Here is a 20,798-nt window from a genome sequence, read left to right as displayed (position 1 = left end):
AGTTTTCGCTACAAAAACTATTAGATGTCTAAATTCTAGAAACCACATTTTCGTTGCAGATTTAATGATTCAGAAAATCATTAATATCAAATTTTATATGTTCATTAAATATCTAAACCAATAGTCGTTACAAATAAATATTTAGTTCAGCGTGATTCAGTTCAGATAATTTTGTAGTAATCCATGTATTTAAATAAAAATAAATTTAATAATGACACAAACAAATTTATAAAAATCAAGTTTAGATGATGTTTAGGAGGTAACAATGATAATTGAGAAAAAAATAGGGCAAGTGTCTACTTCCACTAGTTTACATTGTCTAAACAAAACACCCTTCAAGTTTTGTGTATGTTTATTTTTTTCTCATCTAACTTTAAGCATACTCACAAAGCCAACCAATACATTTTATATTATATAACGTTGTGAAAGTTAATGTGGACTTGCGCTACAGAGCATCTTCATTGTTCTTCTCTTGTTTTATTCTCATTTCTCACCTGTCTTTCTTCACTCACCGAGGCCGAGCATGTGCTTTCCGCTACATTTTAAAACTTCTTTTTATATTATTGCGATTTTTTTCATGTAGAAAGGCCAAAAACAATTATGCTGTAATATATCTGAACATAGATATGCTTGGATTATTAATTCGTTGTGTTTTAAACACATATGGTGAAGCCACCACCGATCAAAGATGAATCCACCCAAAAATTAAAATTTCAACAAGCATGAAAGCAAAAGAAGAATAAAAGATTTGGATTAAAATCTCAACTAACATGAAAGCAAAAGAAGAAGAAAAGATTTGGATTCACAAAACCTTAATCCATGAATAAAATGGTACGGCAAAGTTGTTTCTAGTTTAGTTTTTACTGTAAATGTTAAGAGTTTCTATTTATAGTTGTGAATCTAGACATGTACTACTTAATAACATAACTTTTCGTGCAGGCTTGTCAACACCTACTACACGTGTCCTATTTCCTATTATTTGCTAAAAGAGTTTGTAAGAAAGTGGTAAGCGCTAAGAAATTGTGACCGAATGGTTAGTAAATATATTCGTAGGCATTTCGGATTGAATTCAAATTTGATTCGGGTCTAATTTATTCTGTTCTAATCATTTTTAACTTCAGTAAACCAAAATTAATTTAACTTATGTTTGATTTGGCTTGATTTGAATCTATTTTGATTTGTCTTTGATACGGTTTAATTGATTTGATTTTAATTCTGTTATAATTTAATTAAGAAAATATAATCTATATAACATAAAATAAATCATCATTTAACCACTGATCTTCATACTTTTATATTTAAACATAAAAAACATCAAAATGAAAATATACCAGATATAATCTATAATTTTAAATCATTAAATATAAGTTAATATAATATTTTGGATAGTTTTTTTAGTTTTGATGATAGTTTAAAAACATTTTGTTCTTTATTTTATTATTTTTAATTATTTATTTATAAATATAATATCTTTCAATATTAAGTTATTTGGATTAAATGATTAAGCATTTTAAATTTTATATTATTAATATATTTAGTTAATTTAATTAGATTTTTTTTGTTTGATTAAGTTTAAAATAAAACTAAACTAAAACTTTTGGTTTGATAAAAAATTCAACCGAATATTAGGACATATAATTTAGTTTGAGTTTCGTTACTTTTAGGTTATGTTTTTCTCCACTCCTAGTAAATTTATTTAATTGGAGATGTAGACAACGTAAGTGTCAAAATAAAACATTAAATATACAGCATAATTTAAAAATATAATTATTAAAGTTTTTATAACATATAATATCATATATCGTAATATACAGATAATAGATTTTATAGTATTTATATATTGTAATTTTTTTAATGAAATAGAAAAATAAGCACCAAATTTATGTATATCTAGCGTTTAGGCACAGTTTATACAATCACCAAGACACTTTTACTCTGTCCTGCACTTCAGCAACGTGGTCTTTTGGTATGCAGATAGAAACCAAATCATCTTCCTTTTTTTGGTATAACAAGTAAATCATCAAAGCATCTTTCTTGCTCTTCATCAATTCAAATAAGATTAAAAAATGTAAAAAAAAAAATTGATCGTCCTCCAAAACTATTAACTAAATCATAAATAATTTGGGCTAGGCCTGTAGACAAAAATCAGTTTGGGCTAGCGATTATACATTTACTGAAAAAAAACAAAATCCAAGTTTTTTTTTTGGTCAACCCTTTTTCTTATTAATAAAACCAAGATATTACAGTCTTTCTTGTTTTTTTTTTCTACCTAACTTTGCAAGTACATCAACTCTACTTAGCATAGATCGAGAGACATGACGGAATTTGAACTCATTTAGTTTTGAAATTTCTATGATGTCTTGTATCATAGAGGCACTCTCTGTGTCAAAACAATGTGGTTGATTTTCCAGAGGCTTTCTATTTGATTTTATTGAAATGTCTAATGAAATGAATTTCTTTACTTAGGGTCGATTTGGGGCGAGCAAATCATTAATGATAAAAAGTGAGCTTCAAAAAATTATTGTAGGGTTTATGTTGATCTGATTTCTTCTCTGTTAGATGCAAAAATAATATTAATTGCTGGTATGTTTGCTTTAAGAGATTTTTAGATTCTATTAGTGTGAGAACGATTTTTTTTTATGTTTAGTATTTTCAGTATAATATCTTTTTTAAAAATAAAATATGATGTGTTGAAATTTTTTTTTTAATATAAATTTATCATAGAATCTTATGGATTATAGCATGTTTTAAAAGCAATTTTATTTTTGTTTTCTTTTTATTATTTTATTTTGTCTAAATATCTACTTATGGAAATTTATGTTTCAGATGTTTCATTTTGATTATATATGATGATATTATATAATTTATATTACAAAAAGTATAATATTAAAAAACTCCAACTATCTATCAGTTGAAATAGAGTACTATGTTTCTAATTGCAATATAGATCATGGGGAATTCAGTATTTGATTTATTTCCTTTTTCAAACTTAATTTATTTCCCTGCTTTGTCAAATAATTTGGATTATAACTTTCCACATAACATGTATTTTCTTTACACTGGTTTCTTATGTTCAACTATTTAGACAAAATTTACTTTTTAGAATTTACACAAAATCCTATACTTCTACTTTCCAGAAATGGTTTAGATTATTTTTGTTTAAAGCTCTTTATTAAATTAGTATACATATATTTCATATTGATACTAGACTTTTAGTAGGTTTTAAGAGGTACATAAGCAGAAGTATAATGATATTACAAAAACATGTATATAACACATTAGTAGAGGTTGACTGGCAACTTACGTGGGAGCTATGTTCCACGTTGATGCTAAAGATGGCTAAAGAGCGACACGTGTATCCACGTGAGCCATCTGTTCTTTGTGTTATCTGCCGTTTCAGTTCACTCAGAGGTCAAAAAACCTGTAGTCATTTTTTTCGATTCTACTTCACATTGAAGAAAGATAATTTTAATAGTAAGAACAATCTTATTGATTTTATCAATACATCATTTTCTGTAGCTTTTGAATATATCTATATATCCTCATTGTTTAAAAAAATATTTATTGTTGAAGTTATTTTAGAATTGCATGAGAGAATTATTAAAATTATTTATAAAAATTAATTAAAATAATGTCAATTCAAAGAATATTTACTAATTTTGCAAAGCGTCACATATTTGCAGTCGGCGTGCGATGCGCGTAAGCCATGCAACTGTAATAATCTCTCTTGCTCTTCCATGTGTTACGTCTTCCCTAGAAGATTTTGATTTTTCTTTCATAAGAAAATCTTTAGTTAATTATTAATTTTTGTAATATACACGTATACGTATCTCTGTACATTCAACTATATATAAATACGTTTGTAACGCATACACATAAACATGTAGATACGTTCACATCTTGCATGCCGACATTCTCGAGGTCATATTTTTGGTCAATGTATCAAGTTTAATTCAGTATGACTTCTCCAAGTTTAGTGATATCGTCAAACATTTTGACAGTGACTTAATATTCGATATTACTAGGTTTTATTAGTAACCAACAAATAATGTAACATAATTTGACTATTCCACGACTGTCCTTATTAGTCTCGTATAAAAGTACACAAATAATGTGTTTGATCGTTTTATGTTTAAAAATGTTCAAAATGTCAGTATTTGTTTTTATTTTGTCTGTGGGATAAAGGTTTTGACTGAACTAGAGTAGTTACTCGGTTTAGTAATATAGATCCATGACGAGGTCATGGACTAGATAAAATATGATTACATATACATTCACATGCATATTTATAATTATAACAGTGTATATGTAGAGAGTCGTAGGTATAAATACTGTCCCAAAACGCTACGATTTCATATGGAATATTACAACTGAAAAGCTAAATGAGAAACCGAGTAGAAGAAAAGTTCCTCGAGTTCTACGAGGGTTGGATTTTTCAACTCGAGCAATATCTTCATCAGCTCTTAATTGCTCATAACAACATCAACACTATGAGTGAGATCGAGCTCCGAGGTTTGATCTCAAAGCTTACTGCACATCACAAAGCTTACTACACAGCGAAATGGGCAGCCATAGGAGAAGACGTTTTAGCCTTCTTTGGACCGGTTTGGCTAAACCCGTTAGAGAAATCTTGTTTTTGGTTAACCGGATGGAAACCGTCGACGGCGTTTCGGATGCTCGATAGGCTGAGAAAGTCGTGGAGGCCGACGGTGGTGCTTGTGGAGGCTCAGGTGAGGAGGTTGGAGGAGCTGCGAGTTAAGACGAGGTTCGACGAAGAAAGAATTGAGACAGAGATGGAGCGATATCAGGTGGGTCCACAACTGGATTCGTACGGATTTCAGATTTTTAAATTATTTTTTTTCTCTTGGGATTAAATGTTCGAATAGTTTTTTTTTTAAACCATTAAAATCTGAACTGGGATTCTGGATTCTTAGAAAAGGAAATATCTAATATGTTTCTTTTTGTTTAGAATTTAATTATCATAATTTTATATTTGCATGATACTGTTACCAATGAAAGCAAACGTCAAATATGCAAAGAATGAGTTATTTTAGATTAATTTGTACACTTTTGAGGTCGTCTCTAGGTGGCTATGGCTGACAGGAAAATGGTGGAGCTGGCGAGACTTGGATGTCGTGTCGGTGGAGTCGAAGGAGAATCTACAGTGTTGGTTGAGGCGGCGGTGAAGGGATTAGCGACGAGGCTTGAAAAGATGGTGAAGGCGGCAGATTGTGTGCGGCTGAAAACGCTTAAGGGTATTTTAGACGTTTTAGCTCCGCCCCAGTGTGTTGAGTTTTTGGCAGCGGCGGCTGCGTTTCAGGTTCAGTTACGTCGGTGGGGAAACGAAAGGCATAATGTCACTCACTCCTATGGTTCCTGACACATACTTCAGTACTTTTGTTTCGTCCTTGCCATGTACCTGTTTTTTATTTTCATATGTATGAACAAAAAAATGAAGTTCCATTAACTACCTCTTTTCTTGTGTGGAATCTTCAAAATATACGAACTACAAAAGAAACATATAGATCCCTGACTGGCTGTCATATTAACTTCGAGAAGGTTCTGTGGTAATACACTGATTACTAATAGGTTGTTTTTGGAATGTTTTTACTACGAGAACTTATACACTTGCTTGTCAATAATTTTGGAAATGCTTGGGAAAATGGCATCTCTTTATCATCACAATTCTTCAACTGATACTTTCCAATTTAAATCATTTTTATTATTTAGAAAAGAATGTTTTGCGATGTCAAAAAAAAATATTTTGAAAATTGGCTCTTTTCAGCATAACTTTTCATTTTGTAAGATAAGACTAAATATAGAATAATAAGCTAAATCGAATAAGACTGTTACAAGGCGATTCTAATGACTATTGTTGTAATCACCATTTTTCTGCAACTCTCATCTAAGGATGTTGATTCTGCGAAGATCCATGGAAGAGTTCGTTTTCTATAAGACTATAACTCTATTTGCACTGGACTCGTCACTACGGTATATCCGGTTGAGTTCATCCGCAATTGACAACACTTTGTATCTTGCTTGTGTACACATACTTTCTCCGTAATGCATCTCGAGATCCTGTTTAAAAACAATCTATACGTGTTTTGTTTTTCCTTATAATGGAGAAAAACATTCAGATTTACTCACAATGGTAGTTATTTATCTCTTCTTCCAATTTTTTTTTTGTAACACTTAAAAAGTGATTCTCTTCTTCCAATTTGTTGTTGTAATTTCAGGCATTGACTTCATGACCATAATCAATGACAAGTTGAATTTAGGTTAAATGGTAAGAAACTATCCTAACCGCTTTGCTTTGGAACAATTGCTATTAAACGATCATGAAAAATGTATGTCGGAGTCAGGAAATTAGAAGATGAAGGATAATCTCTTTTTTGGTTTCTGTGGAATGAATAAATATATTGGATTCATAATCAAAACTGGGATTGTCCATGTCAATGCAACTACAAAGGTGTTTGATATCTACAGAGACTACATTTGACATCTTTATTGGACATGCAATAATGAATCTTGGAGAAATAATTTTTTTGTTGTATGACTATGGTTTTAGAATCGTTGAAGATTGGTCATTCTAATGATTATTTATTTCCAAAAAATCATTATATGGGTTCTTTGTCGATGGACATATGTATCAGTAGTGGCAATTGACCAATGTTATACAACAAAAAAAAAATAAGAGAAAGTTTTAAGTTTCATTGCACGGTCGATATCCAAACATGAAGATTGCACTAAGAGAATTCAGGAGAAAGGTTCTTCAAATTTTATTTCATGTCTCTTTTAGCCAAGTGCATGTAACCTATATTCTCAACGTTTCCCTGCTAGCCGGGAGTTGTAACCATCTCGATGCCCGACTTCAGGTTGATTTTAATTAATATTTATATATTAAAAAAAAATTATTTCATGTGTTGTAATGGTGTCTCTTATTTTTAGATTTGAATTTGGTTGTATCTTTATTTTTTTCTGTGTAATGTTATATTTTATATGAATATTGTAGTGATCTTAAAATTTATCCGCAAAGCTGATTGATTTTTAATTTTTACTTATAATTATTTTATCAGTCTTAAAAATGTGAAAACATTCTTCAACATAATATTTTGAGGTGTAACTTATACTAATAACTATTTTTAGCAATTTTAATATATATATATATATATATATATATATATCTACCAGGACAAATCATTATCTTCGTTTTGCATATATTTCACATTATAATAACGATGCCAAAAATAAACCAGAAGGTTGTCTCTTTAACATATCTAAAAAGTATATAACATTTCACATATAACTGTTTCTAGAAATCCTGAAAATTAACTTAAACATTCTGATTATTATTATTATTATTATTATTATTATTATTATTATTATCGATTTTAAAAACTTAATAGATGACACAAGATATCACTCGAAACCTACCACTAAAACCGCCAGAGACTATAACCGGTTGCAGTGAATATTTCATTCATTTGCATGTTTTACAGCTCAACATCACTTATCCACGTATCTTCAGGGTCCGTGATGCATCTTCTGCATCATCAGTTGTTAGGTCCATCCACGGAGGTTCCGTACTGTACATGACATCTTCAGTCTCTCTTTTTTAAAAAAAAAAAAACTTATTTTGATACAGACACAAGAACAAGGGAAACAACTTCCAAACATAATCGTAACATAATCCATTCTTCGATTCACATTCTCAGAACCTTAGTTTACAAAAAAAAAAATCTCAGAACCAGATATCATCTCTTCTATGCGTAAAACTCGCTCTACATCAATACATTGAGAGAACCACCAGCTCTTAGCTTGAACCTATTTTTGGTAATCCTAGCGGTCCTTTGTGATTATCTTTTTAATTTTTTGGCAATTCTTCCTTTGAGAGTATCATATACAAGCAAACCAATAGGAAATAAAAATTAGTCACAAATATTTCATCACAAATAGACACGTGAATACGATATCTGCCTATACTACCGTGCCTCGTTATACAAACACATATCGAAACTCGTTTATATCAAATCCATCAAGAAGCAAACACTAATCCAAAACAAACTGAATGTGAAGAATCAAGAACCAAAAGCTCGTATAAGAAAACTGATTTAAGAAACCAGAAGAAAGAAAAAATGGAAAAAATTGGTACAACGTATCAGAGAAAGAACATTTCATTGAGGGTCAAGTTGCTTCAGAGGATAAGATCTCGAGTTCTGCCCACCAAAGAGGAGATGATCTTGGAGTAGCTTTTTCAGGAGTTATGTTAATAACTTGTTTTAGCTGTTCCGCTACATCTTTCATTGAAGGTCGATGTCTCTGGTCTGGTTTCAGACATTCTCGTATCACATAACATATCACTTCAAGCTCTTCTTCTTTGAATGTCTTTAACGATGGGTCTACCATCTCTCCTAAATCGTCATTTTCCAGATGTTTTGATGCCTAAAAAATTGCCAAGAACATTAATAACGATCATATCTGAAACACTAGGATCCGGAAATTTTAGAAAACATGAACCTCTTTTATAAACAAAAATATTCCGAGAGCAGGTTGTTATAAAATATTTTATTTGAAGAAAAAGCGATTTAAATGCGTACCCATTGTTCGATAGATCCATATTCGTCTGAAAATGAGAGCTTTCCGGAGATTATTTCGAGCATTAAGAGTCCAAAGCTATGGACGTTAGTCTCCGGTTCTGGAGGTAGTAGCAATGAGGCTTGCTCTAAGTCACCACTCACGTGTTTCTTCGGGTTTAATCTCGCCTCTAAGTTGAATGGAATCTCCGAGACCTACACATTTTTGTTATACAAATCTTTTTAGTGGCTTAAAGACAATATCTCTAAGAGGTTTCTTGATCTTTCAAAACAGTTTCACGTGTTCTTGCGCAGCTTCAGCTTAGAAACTTGTAATAACAACACTTTTACAGAAACATTTTCAGAGATGTTAGAGCTAACCTTGGCTGCGTAGTCATCGGTTAGGTATATTTCCGACGAGTTGAAGTCCGAATGTGCCATGGGAGGGTTCATCTCGTGCATATGTTGTAGACAATAGGCAGTTCCCATTATTATTCTCATTCTTGCGCTCCAATCAAGATGCTCCATCTCCTTATCTGATAGGGCCAAAAACGATATCAACCGAGAGAATATAGACAAGAAGAACATCATGAGACCTGAGACCAATGTTTTTTTCTTACCATGCAAATGTTCGAAAAGGGTTCCATTTGGAGCATATTCGAAGACCATCATCCTATTAAAAGGCTCATCTTCTTCACAGTATCCAATCAGATTCACAAAGTTCTTATGGTTGATCCGAGAAAGTGCATCAATCTACACAAATATAATATATTATACAATAACTCGTTCAAAACGATTTTCTTTAATTTGATTTTTTTATTTAAATGTGTAACTAAACCGTTCTACGGTAAGCCATTTCCATGGCTCTAGTCCATTCTTTAGATTCACAAACCGCGGTAGAAGCCACAGCTATCTCAACACCACTCGACAAAGTTCCTTTATACACAGTGTAACCATCAAACGTCTCGATGATGTTGCTGAAATCCTCACACGCTGTTTCTAGCTCAGCCCTATTCAGCTTTGGTACCCCTATGAAGTTTCAGTTTCAACGTTAATGTTCCTCAAAGAAACAGAGTTAAAAATGAAATAAGTCTCTTACCGGTGACAAAAGCTTTCTGTAGTTGTCCACTAAGACCAGTTTTCCAAGGACCTATGCTCTTTACAGCTCTTTTACGGCACAAGAATATAACAGCTACTATAATCAGTAAACCGAGGAAAGAAGCAACCGCGATAACCACATAGAGCCATACATGTTTAGATCCTTTTGACTGTTTATTATCTTGTGGCTGATTCTTGGAGGAATCAGAACTAGTGTTCTCATCGGGAGAAGGTGGAGGAGGGACTAAAGGTGGTATTCTCTTCTTTGCGTTGGTTACTGCTGGGAAAGACCCGCTGCTTCGAGGAGAGGCTTCAGTTATAGTCTCTGGAGAAGGACTAGGAGCTTGTGGAGCAGGCTCAGCCGCCAAGTTACTTGTCTCCTCGAGTAACTCACGTCTTTTGAAATCGAACTTACTTGGGAATGCTTTCAAGAAACGTCTTGAAGTTGCTTTGATACGGAATACAAATGCTTCAATCTTTTTAACTCGAATGATATGGTTTCTTGAAATACTGTCAAGAGAGAATCTCCATTTTTAGAAGATCATATATGGTGTTAGATGAATCAGAATTTTATAGAGCTTACCAGTGTCCAAGTTTTCTATTTGCACAGCCAAGAACAGCAAAAGGAGAGTGCAGCAGTTTCATTCTCAGGATCTTTATACTCATATCACTTTGAAATTTGTTACCAGAAAGCAACCTGGAATAGTTCAACAAGGTCATTTTCAAACTATGTTTAAGTAACATTATTTAACACATTTTGTTAAGGACTGAACTATAAACTCACAAGTGTTTTAGCGATAAGATATTGGTTAGCTCGGGTGGAATTGTTCCGGTTAAATCATTGTCTCTCAAATCCAAGAATTCAAGTTTTGAGAAACTCTCATACTCCTTTGGAATCTCTCCAAAGAAATGGTTCTTGGAGAGTATCCTATAAGATAATAAGAACAAGACGTGGGTTAGTCCATAAACCAAGCAAAATTATATTAAAAAATTGGAGTTTACCATTAAAGAGATACTTACAGAGATCTTAGTTCAATTAGTTGGTTAAACTCAGGAGCTAACGTTCCTCCCAAAGAACATCCGCTAAGATCCCTATTAAATACACATAGACATTACTTATCAGAACATTAAGGGATAGAAATGATCTTGCAGCTTTATGGAACAGTGGAACTTACAGAATCTGCACGTTGCCGTCAACGCAAGTTACCCCTGACCAAGAACAGAGATCACTACTAATATTCCAGTTTGCAAGAGTTCCATGAGGATCCGAGTTTACTCTTTCCCGGAACTTCAACAATGTGTATTCTAAATTTCACCCAAAAAATATAAGAACCAAAACCCTAAACAAATCTTAAAAACAAGAAGAAGAATATGGGATTTATTGAAATCTAACCTTGGGAGTTGACAGAAAACGAGAGAGGAGCTTGAAGGGTAATGATCAAGAAGAAGACGTAAGAGTAGTGGAATCCACAACCCATTTTAAGTTTTTTTTTACAAACAACACTATACTAATTTTTTTTCCTAATTTACAAATCAAAATCCAAAAATATCTCGAATATCAGGGTCCTTGATCATTTTCCAGGTTTTGAAAATTAATGTCACAAAACCCTTTTGATCGCAGTATACATATCTTGGATCTATACAGCTCGTTGTTTCTTAATACCTGACAATACAAAAAAAGTAGATGAACATCATAACCAATAATTACGAAAGGGATAACTTCTCGAACAAGCAATGTATAGAAAACCCCTAAAATTATATATTTTCCTCTTTTAGATGAAGAACCTTGCAAATTACGTAAAGGAATCAAGCAAATGATTGGAAGGTTAAAAAAACTTACTGTAAAAAGGAATTGCTTATTATGCGATTTTGTTATGTTTCTGGAAAAAGAAGAAAGCAAGAAGCAGGTAGGGCAAGAAAAATGTTGGTGTAGGGGATTTAAGAAATCAAAATATTTCCAGAAAAATCGATAACAATTATATAAACAAATCCAATCTTTTAATAAAATAAAAAAATCGAATTCTTGTTTTTGCAGGATGATGATGATGATCTCAGAGTATTCTCTCTTCGATCATCTTTGGTCTCTCTAGGGGCCAAAGGGTGGTGGTGCCTTCTCTCTCCTCCCTCTCCCTTTTCTTCCCCTATCTCTCTCTGCAGAATTTTGTATTCCTTTTAAATTATTTTGCAATAAAAATTTCCAATTTCTTCAATCACTAATTCCTTGTAATTTTGCGTTTAGTTTACATACTTTGCATAATTATAGATGCTTAATTCTTCTAATTGAATCACAGATGATTATTGTACTCAGCCACGTCACCTTGTTGTTGTGTAAATATTTTAAAGTAAATTTAAATAATTATGTTTTGTATTTCCTTTATTATAAAAAGTAGTGTAGTAGGACCAATGAGACGTGCCTGCCTTATACTTTACTACTAGTAGTAGGGCCGGTAATAAAATAGTAAATATTACTGACCGTTGGATATCATATCATTTAATCTAACGGTATAAAACAGTTTTCAAGTCGTTATCTATAATTAGCACTGTCACTCAAGATAAATGTTTTTTTTTTCAGTTGATGTCATGTGCACTTGTGCATGAACCATCATTATTCATCACTACATGCCTCCCATAACTTCTTATTTTCTTAATATATATTTTCCGTCAATATCAGATTTCAAATGTGTTGAGAAAAACAAAAGTCAAATACAACATAAATGTATTAAGAGATTGATATAATTTTTAATTTTATTCATATATGGGGATTTTAACTATTCTAAAGCAATTGATATTTGACAAAACAAAAAAAAAAGCAATTGATATGAACCCCGGTTTTGTAAACCAAATTTTTTCATTGCGAGGCAAAATACTTTATAAAGCATGTTTTATCAAACATCAATAATATTTAGGTCTTCAATTACAAAACATGTGGTCAGAAAAACAAATGCCACAATCATAATACACACACACACTCTCACACACAAAAATCTCAGGTAAATTTGTGTTGCCTGCCAAAAAAAGAGAGGCAAATTCTAAAGATATTTATTTAATTTTATAAAAGAAGTAATTTCACTGGTTTTTATGTATTTTGCTGGCGAGAGGGATGAACAACCAGTTCCTGCATAAGATTTCATAAAGAGAAGATATATTAATTAGAAGTTCACTAATACAAATTTCTTTAAATAAAATTGATTTTTTTGTTAGGAAAAATAAATGTGCAAAGAGTATTTTAATACCTGAGAATAACGAACGTGATCGTTGTGAACATAAGATGTTTTAACGATCGTTTCCCATTTTGTAGATTCAAGAATTTCCTGATCCAGTTTCTTAGTACCAACTTGACCTACACCGACGCCGTAAGGTTTAGGGCTCACCGGCGGGAGGAGTGTCCGTCGGAGCCAAGACCGAGACGGGGTTTCCGGTAAGGGTGGCGGAGAGATCGCCGCCGCCGTGTATTCCGGCGACGTTTTCAAAAGACTCCCTGACCTGTTGATGCTGCTGCTTTTTCTTCTGTTTACTTCCTCCACAAGGAACCTCGAGTCGTGCATTGTCGTCGTCCGTTGGATCCTGGAAGGAGTCGAGGTCGAGTTTCTAAACATTCTGATTTCTCCAGAATGTGAGTAGTTAGGAAGAGTCTCTCTTCTTGTTCTCGGTGGATACAGTTCTTGAGACTTGCTTATCCCTCTGGTTAGCCTCTTGAAACTCTCCGGTTTAACCGGAGCTCCGAGAAAACCGGTTTCCGAACAAGAGGTTCGGTACGGAGAGGTAAAACCGGAAAGACGCCTAGTCGACCAGTTTGGTATCCCGGTTTGCTCTCCCGAATGTTTCAAACTCCGGTTTAGTTTTGTATCCAGAGGAACCGGGTTTGAAAACTTGAATGAGTTTCTAGCACAAAGCCTTGGCAAGAATCCACAAGCTTTCTTGATAGTGACTTCAGGGAGGATTCGGTGATCATCATCATCATCGTCGTCGCTTTCATCATCATCTTCGATGTTTAAATCATCGTAAAGACTCTGAACAATAGCGAAATGTTCATGCTCAGCTACTAATTGACGTCTTTGGCGAGTTACAAGAGCTTCTCTGTTTTGCACGGTTTGCTTCTGCTCCGAGGAGTTATAAGAAGAAGGAGATTGGTGCTTCTGATGTGTGAAAGCCATTGCTTTAGCAGCTGGTAAGAACCTCGACATCATTAGATCGAGACTTTCTCTAGACGAGACATCTTCAGATCTCTCACCGTTCTTCTCGATGTCGCTTACTCCACTTGTGCTGCAGTTAACAGAGAAGCTTCCAGTAGAAGAAACAGTATCTTCATCTTCTTCTTCTTCGTCTTCATCATCGGTTTCTAGTAAGCCTGATTCTTGGATCAGTGTAGCCATGTCATCTTTTGGTTTTCCAGGGATTTGTTCCCAAACAAAAGGAACTGAAGCTGGTTCGGTGAGATGATCGAAACTCTGGTCTGGTAATACAAAAACAGGCGTTTCTTGTTCTTTGCTCAGACGTGATGGAAGCTCTGGTCTTGTAATGGCTGTCTTCTTGTTCTCTGATTCACTTGAATACTCTTTTTTACTTGACATTCGTCTTATTGATGGTAATGGAGCATATAAATTCAGCTTCTTCCCCTCCATTCTTGAAAATTAAAAAGATTTTCAAGAAACCTAATTAATCTCACTTTTGTATAAGCAAAGATCAAACAATTAAAGAACTAAAAATGAGAAGAGTATAAAATATAGAAACTAAAATGAAAATGAAAAGACGCCAAGTTAGCTCAAGCAAGAATCAGAAACCACTGGATCTCTTCTTCTGTTGTGTTTGTGATTGTAGTTGTTCTTAATAATGTAGTCGATTAAAAAGAAAAGAAAAAAGGAAAAATAAATAGAAATAGAATTATTGTATATATCGCCGAATGTTTGGGGCCGAGATTGAAGGCTTGAGTTTAGGGAAATGGCAGATGAATTTAGATAAAAGCATTGTTGATAAAAAGACTTTTCCATTTTATTTTATTTTCTCCCTTAAATTCAATTTCTCAATATGTTGGTCTCAGAGGGAATTTAATGTAAGATACTATGGTTTCTTTTCATATAATTGAGCTCGAATCAATCAATCTATCCCATCACCGGCACACCGCAATATTTGATTGAAAATTAATGATGAGATCAACAACTATTTTTGTTTTGATGTTGGAACTTAAACTGCTTTCACAGAAAATTTGAATATCTTTAGACATTAGAATACAAGAAGATCAGAGACAAAATTGGCACTAGTGTAAATGATTCCTCAGGCAAAACGTGAGGAGTGGTTGTGTTTCAACTATTCTTCCAAAAGCAATAAAACAAATAAAATAAAGTAAAAATGAGAAAAGACTTTTATGTGAGCCAAATAAGCAGTAAGTGAAGTGGACCAACTTCATTGGTAATGGAACACATGTTTTTCTGTCCTTTTCCGAGAGCCACACACAATGTTTCATGATGGTGCACTAATCTTCTTTCTTTTTCTCGGAATGCATTGATTGATTTTTTTTTTCAAAGTTTCTTTCAAAAATGTCTGTTTGGACCTGAACACTCTTCATTCTTCAAACGTCCGATTAATTCATGTTTAACAAATTTTTTGGTGACTGTGAGTTGGCCTCATATTTGAAATCTTGAATAATCTAATAGGAATTTGGGAGGTGACTTTGTTAAAAACTGTTTGCTACTAAAAAAAGAGTTTAAATTACAAGGTTTAATTTAAGCATTAATATGTCATTAATGCTTTTACACTAGGAAGTTTGGGGTTCAAACTCCAGAAAATACAAATTATGCAGATTATAAAAAATATTGTTACAAAAGATCTTCAGCATGGTGAATGACGTATCATCGAACATGGATCTCATAGGATGATTCAGAATGGCGCAGTCAGATGTGTATTTTCATATGGCGGTAAAATTATCGGATATATTCATCTATATAATATTCTTCATCGATGGAATGCATATAATTAATCAGATATTAAAAAAAATACAAGGCTTAGACATTGTTTTTAAAAAATGTGCGGGCCTACAAGTTGAAAACCTACTAGTCCATAAAAAAAAAAGCAACGAACGAATTAACACTTGACTTTACATTGTCTACATGGAAACACAACGTTCTTATTTTATAGGTAGAGTCGTTTTAATGGAAAAAAAAAAACATTATTTCAACAACTTCGTTTTGAGCTCTTATACATACATCAAGCGATACCAGATCTCGAAATTTAGTTGTTAACATAGATCAATCATGACTGAAATAGCAGTAAAATAAATAAATTACAGTATAAGTTAAGTTTACGTAAACAAAAAGAGGAAGGAGAAACCGTTTAAAGCAATCGAGAACTTGAGAAGTACACTAATAAAATAAACTTATCAATAAATAACAAAGAAGCTTGAGAAATACAGTAGAAACAAAATATTTAAAATTTATGTCTCCTTGTGTTTTTCTTATTCTTTCTGAAAGAAAAAAGTGAAATTAGTTTAGTTGACCAAAAATCCCTAAATTTGCGGGAAGGGAGTATCTTTCACGTGGCAAACCACTCACAGTCATAATGCCCCACCCACACTCAATCTATGACAAGGCCCAGTAGCCCATATGATTAGGCCCAACGAGAACACTTGCAAAAGCAATCATCTATATTATTAAAACTGAAGTACCTTTTGGTACTGTTTGGAAACTTAGATAGTAGATTAAATGAAAATTGTTTGGAAACAAGGATAGCAGATTAAATATTTTTTTATTTACATATTTAGTCACTGTATTTATTTCTTCTTTACAGATTCTGTCGTTTGGAAACTTGGATAGCAGATTAAATGAGAATTGTTTGGAAACACGGATAGCAGATTAAATATTTCTTTTTATTAACAAATTTAGCCATTACATTTCTTTCTTAATTACTAATCTGCCGCTTCACTTAAAATATAATATCATAAAATTAATAATAATTCATAAAAACCTACTGTAAAAAATCTATATTATTAAAACTGAAGTACCTTTTGGTACTGTTTGGAAACTTAGATAGTAGATTAAATGAAAATTGTTTGGAAACAAGGATAGCAGATTAAATATTTTTTTATTTACATATTTAGTCACTGTATTTATTTCTTCTTTACAGATTCTGTCGTTTGGAAACTTGGATAGCAGATTAAATGAGAATTGTTTGGAAACACGGATAGCAGATTAAATATTTCTTTTTATTAACAAATTTAGCCATTACATTTCTTTCTTAATTACTAATCTGCCGCTTCACTTAAAATATAATATCATAAAATTAATAATAATTCATAAAAACCTACTGTAAAAAATTAAATTATTTTTAAATAAATAAACAAAAAAAATCAATAGGTTAATATATGAATATTACAATTACATCAAATTGCATCAATTATAAAATTATAAATATAATATTACGTACATATAAGAAATTATTATCAAACATCTATATTATAATATAATATATTCTACTCTAAATATTTTACAAAACATAAAAATATAAATGGACATTTTATAAAATAAATGGTTTACAAATTTACATTGAACGCAAGTTAAATCTAACACCCGCGCGGGGGCGCGGGTCAAGATCTAGTATATATTAAAACAAAAGTCACAATCTTGATTCATGTGTGATTTTTTTAAAAATGGACTTAGTGGACATATTTATAGAAATTCATACTATATTTTAATTCAGACTAATAATAAATATAATTTTTAAAATATTTTAATCATAATATCTTTTGATATCTTTTCATTTTAAATATAAATATATTTATTTTAAAATTCTAACAAATCTGTTTAAAAAAGATTTTTACAAGATCTTCATTTTTGAAATTATATTTAAATATTTTCACTAATTTTGAAATTAGTTTAAAATATTATTATACATTAATATATTCAGTTATATAAAATGAAAAATAAAAAAATCTATAATATTTAGTTATTATATAATCATAATCAATCATATTAAATTAAAATTATTATATTGAGCTAAATATAATAAAATTTTATTAAATTTATATATTTATATATTTTATTTTCGTAATTATAAAATATTTATGTTAAAAAAATAAAATCTAATATGTTGGTAAGATGGGTTAACATTATCAAACTATATAATACATGTATAAAAATTAACATGTATTTCTTTAAAGTTAATAATATAAAATCTTTGTAACTACTTTAATCATAATATATTTTTATTTTAAATATAATATATATTTATATATTATATTTTAAAAATTCTAATAAATTAGTGTAATATTTAAACAATAACTTAATGTATTTTAAGTTATCGTTTAGAAATGACAATAAATAAATTATATCCTATTTTATCTACTTTTATAGTCATGATCATGTTAAAATATAATTATTATACTAAAATAAATATGATAAAATTATATTCAATTGATAAATTTATAAATTTTATTTTTATAAATATAATATATTTATTAAAAATATAATATGATGATAGAACGACTTAAAATTAACAAACTATATAATACATGTCTAAAAATTAACATATCTTACACTTTTATATATACAATAATAAATTATCTAAAATGAATAAGCATAAAAATATTGGTAAAAAGAAATCCAGTTTTGAAATACGGGTCAGAATTTAGCCTAAATTAAATACAAAATATATTTTAAATATATTTTCTCATGAATATATAAATTTGCTTAATAACTAAATGCAAATACAATAAGATAAATATATAATAAGAAGTGGCAAATACATAAGGTTTAAACAATTAAGTAATTATAACATGTAAATTATAAAATTATTATATTTTAAATAGTTATATAAATATTTAAGTATATGATTAACATTAAAAATATATACCACTTATGTTCTAAAACAATAATTTATGTATAGAAAAGTGAAAACAAACACCCGTGCGGTTGCACGGATCAAAATCTAGTAAAACTTATAAAGACAATATAAAGAAATTTAATGTTAAAATAGAGAAGTCTCGTTTGTCTAGTTTTCACAAACTTATAAAGATATATCAAAATTTTAATGTTAATTGTCACATTTTACAGAAACTAGCAAGAGAAAACTAAAATAAACATCTATACAAATAGAACATCTTTATTGCAAAAGTGACCCAAAATATTACACTACAAGAAAACATCGGGATACTGAGGGAAAAAATCGTCGGTATGTCGTCGGAATAACGCTATTCCGACGACATACCGACGAAAAAAGTCCTCGGAAATATCTCCTCGGAAATTCATACTTCCTCGGAATTCCGTCGGAAATTTCCGACGGAATTCCGAGGAAACAAAATTCCGAGGAAACTCCGAGAAACATATTTTCGTCGGATGGTTCCTCGGAATAAACCGATGGAATTCCGATGGTCAAATCCTCGGAAGTTTCGACAAAACATTCCTCGGAATGTTTATCGGAAAATTCCGAGGAACATATGTTCCTCGGAAAATTCCGAGGAACATATTTTCCCTCGGAATTTTCCGAGGGAATGGAGTTCCTCGGAAAATTCCGAGGGACAAAACTCCCTCGGAATTTTCCGAGGATTCCATTCCCTCGGAAAATTCCGAGGGAATTATGTTCCTCGGAATATTCCGAGGGAAGAAAGTTCCTCGGAATTTTCCGAGGAAATACATTCCCTCGGAATTTCGAAAAAATTTATTTTTTTTAAAAAAATTTAAATTTTTTAAATTTAATTTTAAAATTTAAAATTAAAATTAAAATTGAATAAAACATTAAATAAAACATAGTAGATAATATTCAAAGTTAAATAAAACATTCAGAGTTTTTGGTAAAAAAAAAAAAAAACTACGGGTCTTGGATGTTCGGGAACACCTCGTTCGGGTACATCCTCTTCATCATCTCCATCATCTGCTCGTTGAGCCTCTTCTGGGTCTCATAGCCCGCCTGTTGAGCTGCCATCTGGGTCTCCAACGCAGATATCCGATCATCCTTGTCCTTCAGCTGAGCCGTAAGAACTTCCGGATCAACATATGGCGGTGGTGCAGAAGAAGGAGCAGCCGACCGGGAGCGACGACCCAAACCGACCATACGTCCCTTCTTCTTTGGAACCGACTGAAATATAAAAAACCAAATTTAGATAATATAAATTGATGATAAAATAAAAATCAAGAAATAAATAAATTGAACTTTAAAAAAAAAAACTTACCGATTCAACGATTTCGTTGATTCGAACCCGGGACAAGTTGGTCGAAGCCGTCGAATCGTCATCATCGGTTTGAAGCTGAGACACTTCGTCGTACACCTGAGTTTGGACCAGGTCGACCACGTCCCTCACAAGACCATCATCAATCTGACCGGTCTTCTTGTTGGTATACGCCCTTTTCATTAGGGCGAGATCATCAACCGGCTCGCCCTCATTTTCTTCCGCCTTGAAAAAAAAATAAATTAAACAAACATTAGAAATTTGAAAAAATGCATAAAAAATAAAATTCTGAAACTTAAATAATTAAAGAAAGAGCGGTTGAACTTACCATGCGATCCGCGAGAGTGGCAATAGATTGGGCACCCAAGTTATGCTTGTAGATGCCCTTCCCTTTACGGTCGCTCCTGCGGTTGTTGGAGTTGGTGGAAGAAGTTTCTTTCGTCTCTTCCTTATCCCAATGCTCACACAACTCCTTCCATACCGTGTCGTTCATCGACTTTGGGACCTTTTAATTTAAAAAAAACAAAGTTTAATAATTTAAAAAATAGTTTAATAAATTAAAAATTGTTAATAAATTAAAAACTACCTTGTTTGCTTCCCACTTCTTCTTCCACTCGTACATCTGCTTCCCATAGTTGTCCATAACTTTATGGACAAAATGGTTATAGATAGAGAGCGTATCATCGGAATTCCAGTTGAATTCTTGCTGAAATAGTTTAAAAATAGTTTTTAAGCACAAAAATATAAATAGTTTAATAATTAAAAAAATAGTTAAATAATTAAAAAAATAGTTTTTAAAATATTTAAAATGTTTAATAAATATAGAAAATAGTTTAATAATCACAAAAAATAGTTTTAATAAATAAAAAATATAAGTAAAAATTTTGAATACTTACCGCAAACTGACGAAACCACAGATGCTGCTTCTCGACGGGAAAGTGAGTGAAAGTCGGATGTCCCTTGTCGAGGGCAGA

The 20,798-nt window shown here is 31.6% G+C and overlaps 3 protein-coding genes across 4 annotated transcripts; 1 reads left to right on the top strand and 2 right to left on the bottom strand.

Annotated features, from left to right (window-relative positions):
• Positions 1 to 4,145: 4,145 nt before the first annotated feature.
• Positions 4,146 to 8,129, top strand: LOC103856700 (protein DOG1-like 4). The gene is made up of 2 exons (XM_009133821.3): positions 4,146 to 4,808; positions 5,087 to 8,129. Exons 1-2 carry the CDS (start codon positions 4,383 to 4,385, stop codon positions 5,378 to 5,380), a joined length of 720 nt encoding a protein of 239 aa, XP_009132069.1. The 5' UTR covers positions 4,146 to 4,382; the 3' UTR covers positions 5,381 to 8,129.
• LOC103856692 (protein MALE DISCOVERER 2) lies at positions 7,999 to 12,254 on the bottom strand. The gene is made up of 12 exons (XM_009133809.3): positions 11,512 to 12,254; positions 11,065 to 11,334; positions 10,847 to 10,976; positions 10,692 to 10,763; positions 10,456 to 10,599; positions 10,255 to 10,368; positions 9,673 to 10,181; positions 9,412 to 9,602; positions 9,194 to 9,326; positions 8,955 to 9,109; positions 8,598 to 8,789; positions 7,999 to 8,442 (listed from the first exon to the last, which is right to left on the bottom strand). Exons 2-12 carry the CDS (start codon positions 11,147 to 11,149, stop codon positions 8,185 to 8,187), a joined length of 1,983 nt encoding a protein of 660 aa, XP_009132057.1. The 5' UTR covers positions 11,150 to 11,334; positions 11,512 to 12,254; the 3' UTR covers positions 7,999 to 8,184.
• A 272-nt stretch (positions 12,255 to 12,526) lies between these two features.
• On the bottom strand, positions 12,527 to 16,165 carry LOC103861006. Of its 2 annotated transcripts, XM_033273387.1 has the most exons (3): positions 14,407 to 16,165; positions 12,905 to 14,294; positions 12,527 to 12,786 (listed from the first exon to the last, which is right to left on the bottom strand). In XM_033273387.1, exons 2-3 carry the CDS (start codon positions 14,291 to 14,293, stop codon positions 12,748 to 12,750), a joined length of 1,428 nt encoding a protein of 475 aa, XP_033129278.1. In that variant the 5' UTR covers position 14,294; positions 14,407 to 16,165; the 3' UTR covers positions 12,527 to 12,747. The 2 variants fall into 2 exon arrangements, with proteins under 2 accessions (XP_033129278.1, XP_009136949.2); XM_009138701.3 differs by having other exon boundaries at positions 12,905 to 16,151.
• Between the last annotated feature and the right edge of the window lie 4,633 nt (positions 16,166 to 20,798).

The sequence above is a fragment of the Brassica rapa genome, chromosome A01 (genome assembly GCF_000309985.2).
Source record: "Brassica rapa cultivar Chiifu-401-42 chromosome A01, CAAS_Brap_v3.01, whole genome shotgun sequence".
Taxonomy (NCBI): Eukaryota; Viridiplantae; Streptophyta; class Magnoliopsida; order Brassicales; family Brassicaceae; genus Brassica; species Brassica rapa.
This window is presented reverse-complemented; position numbering and strand designations above follow the sequence as displayed.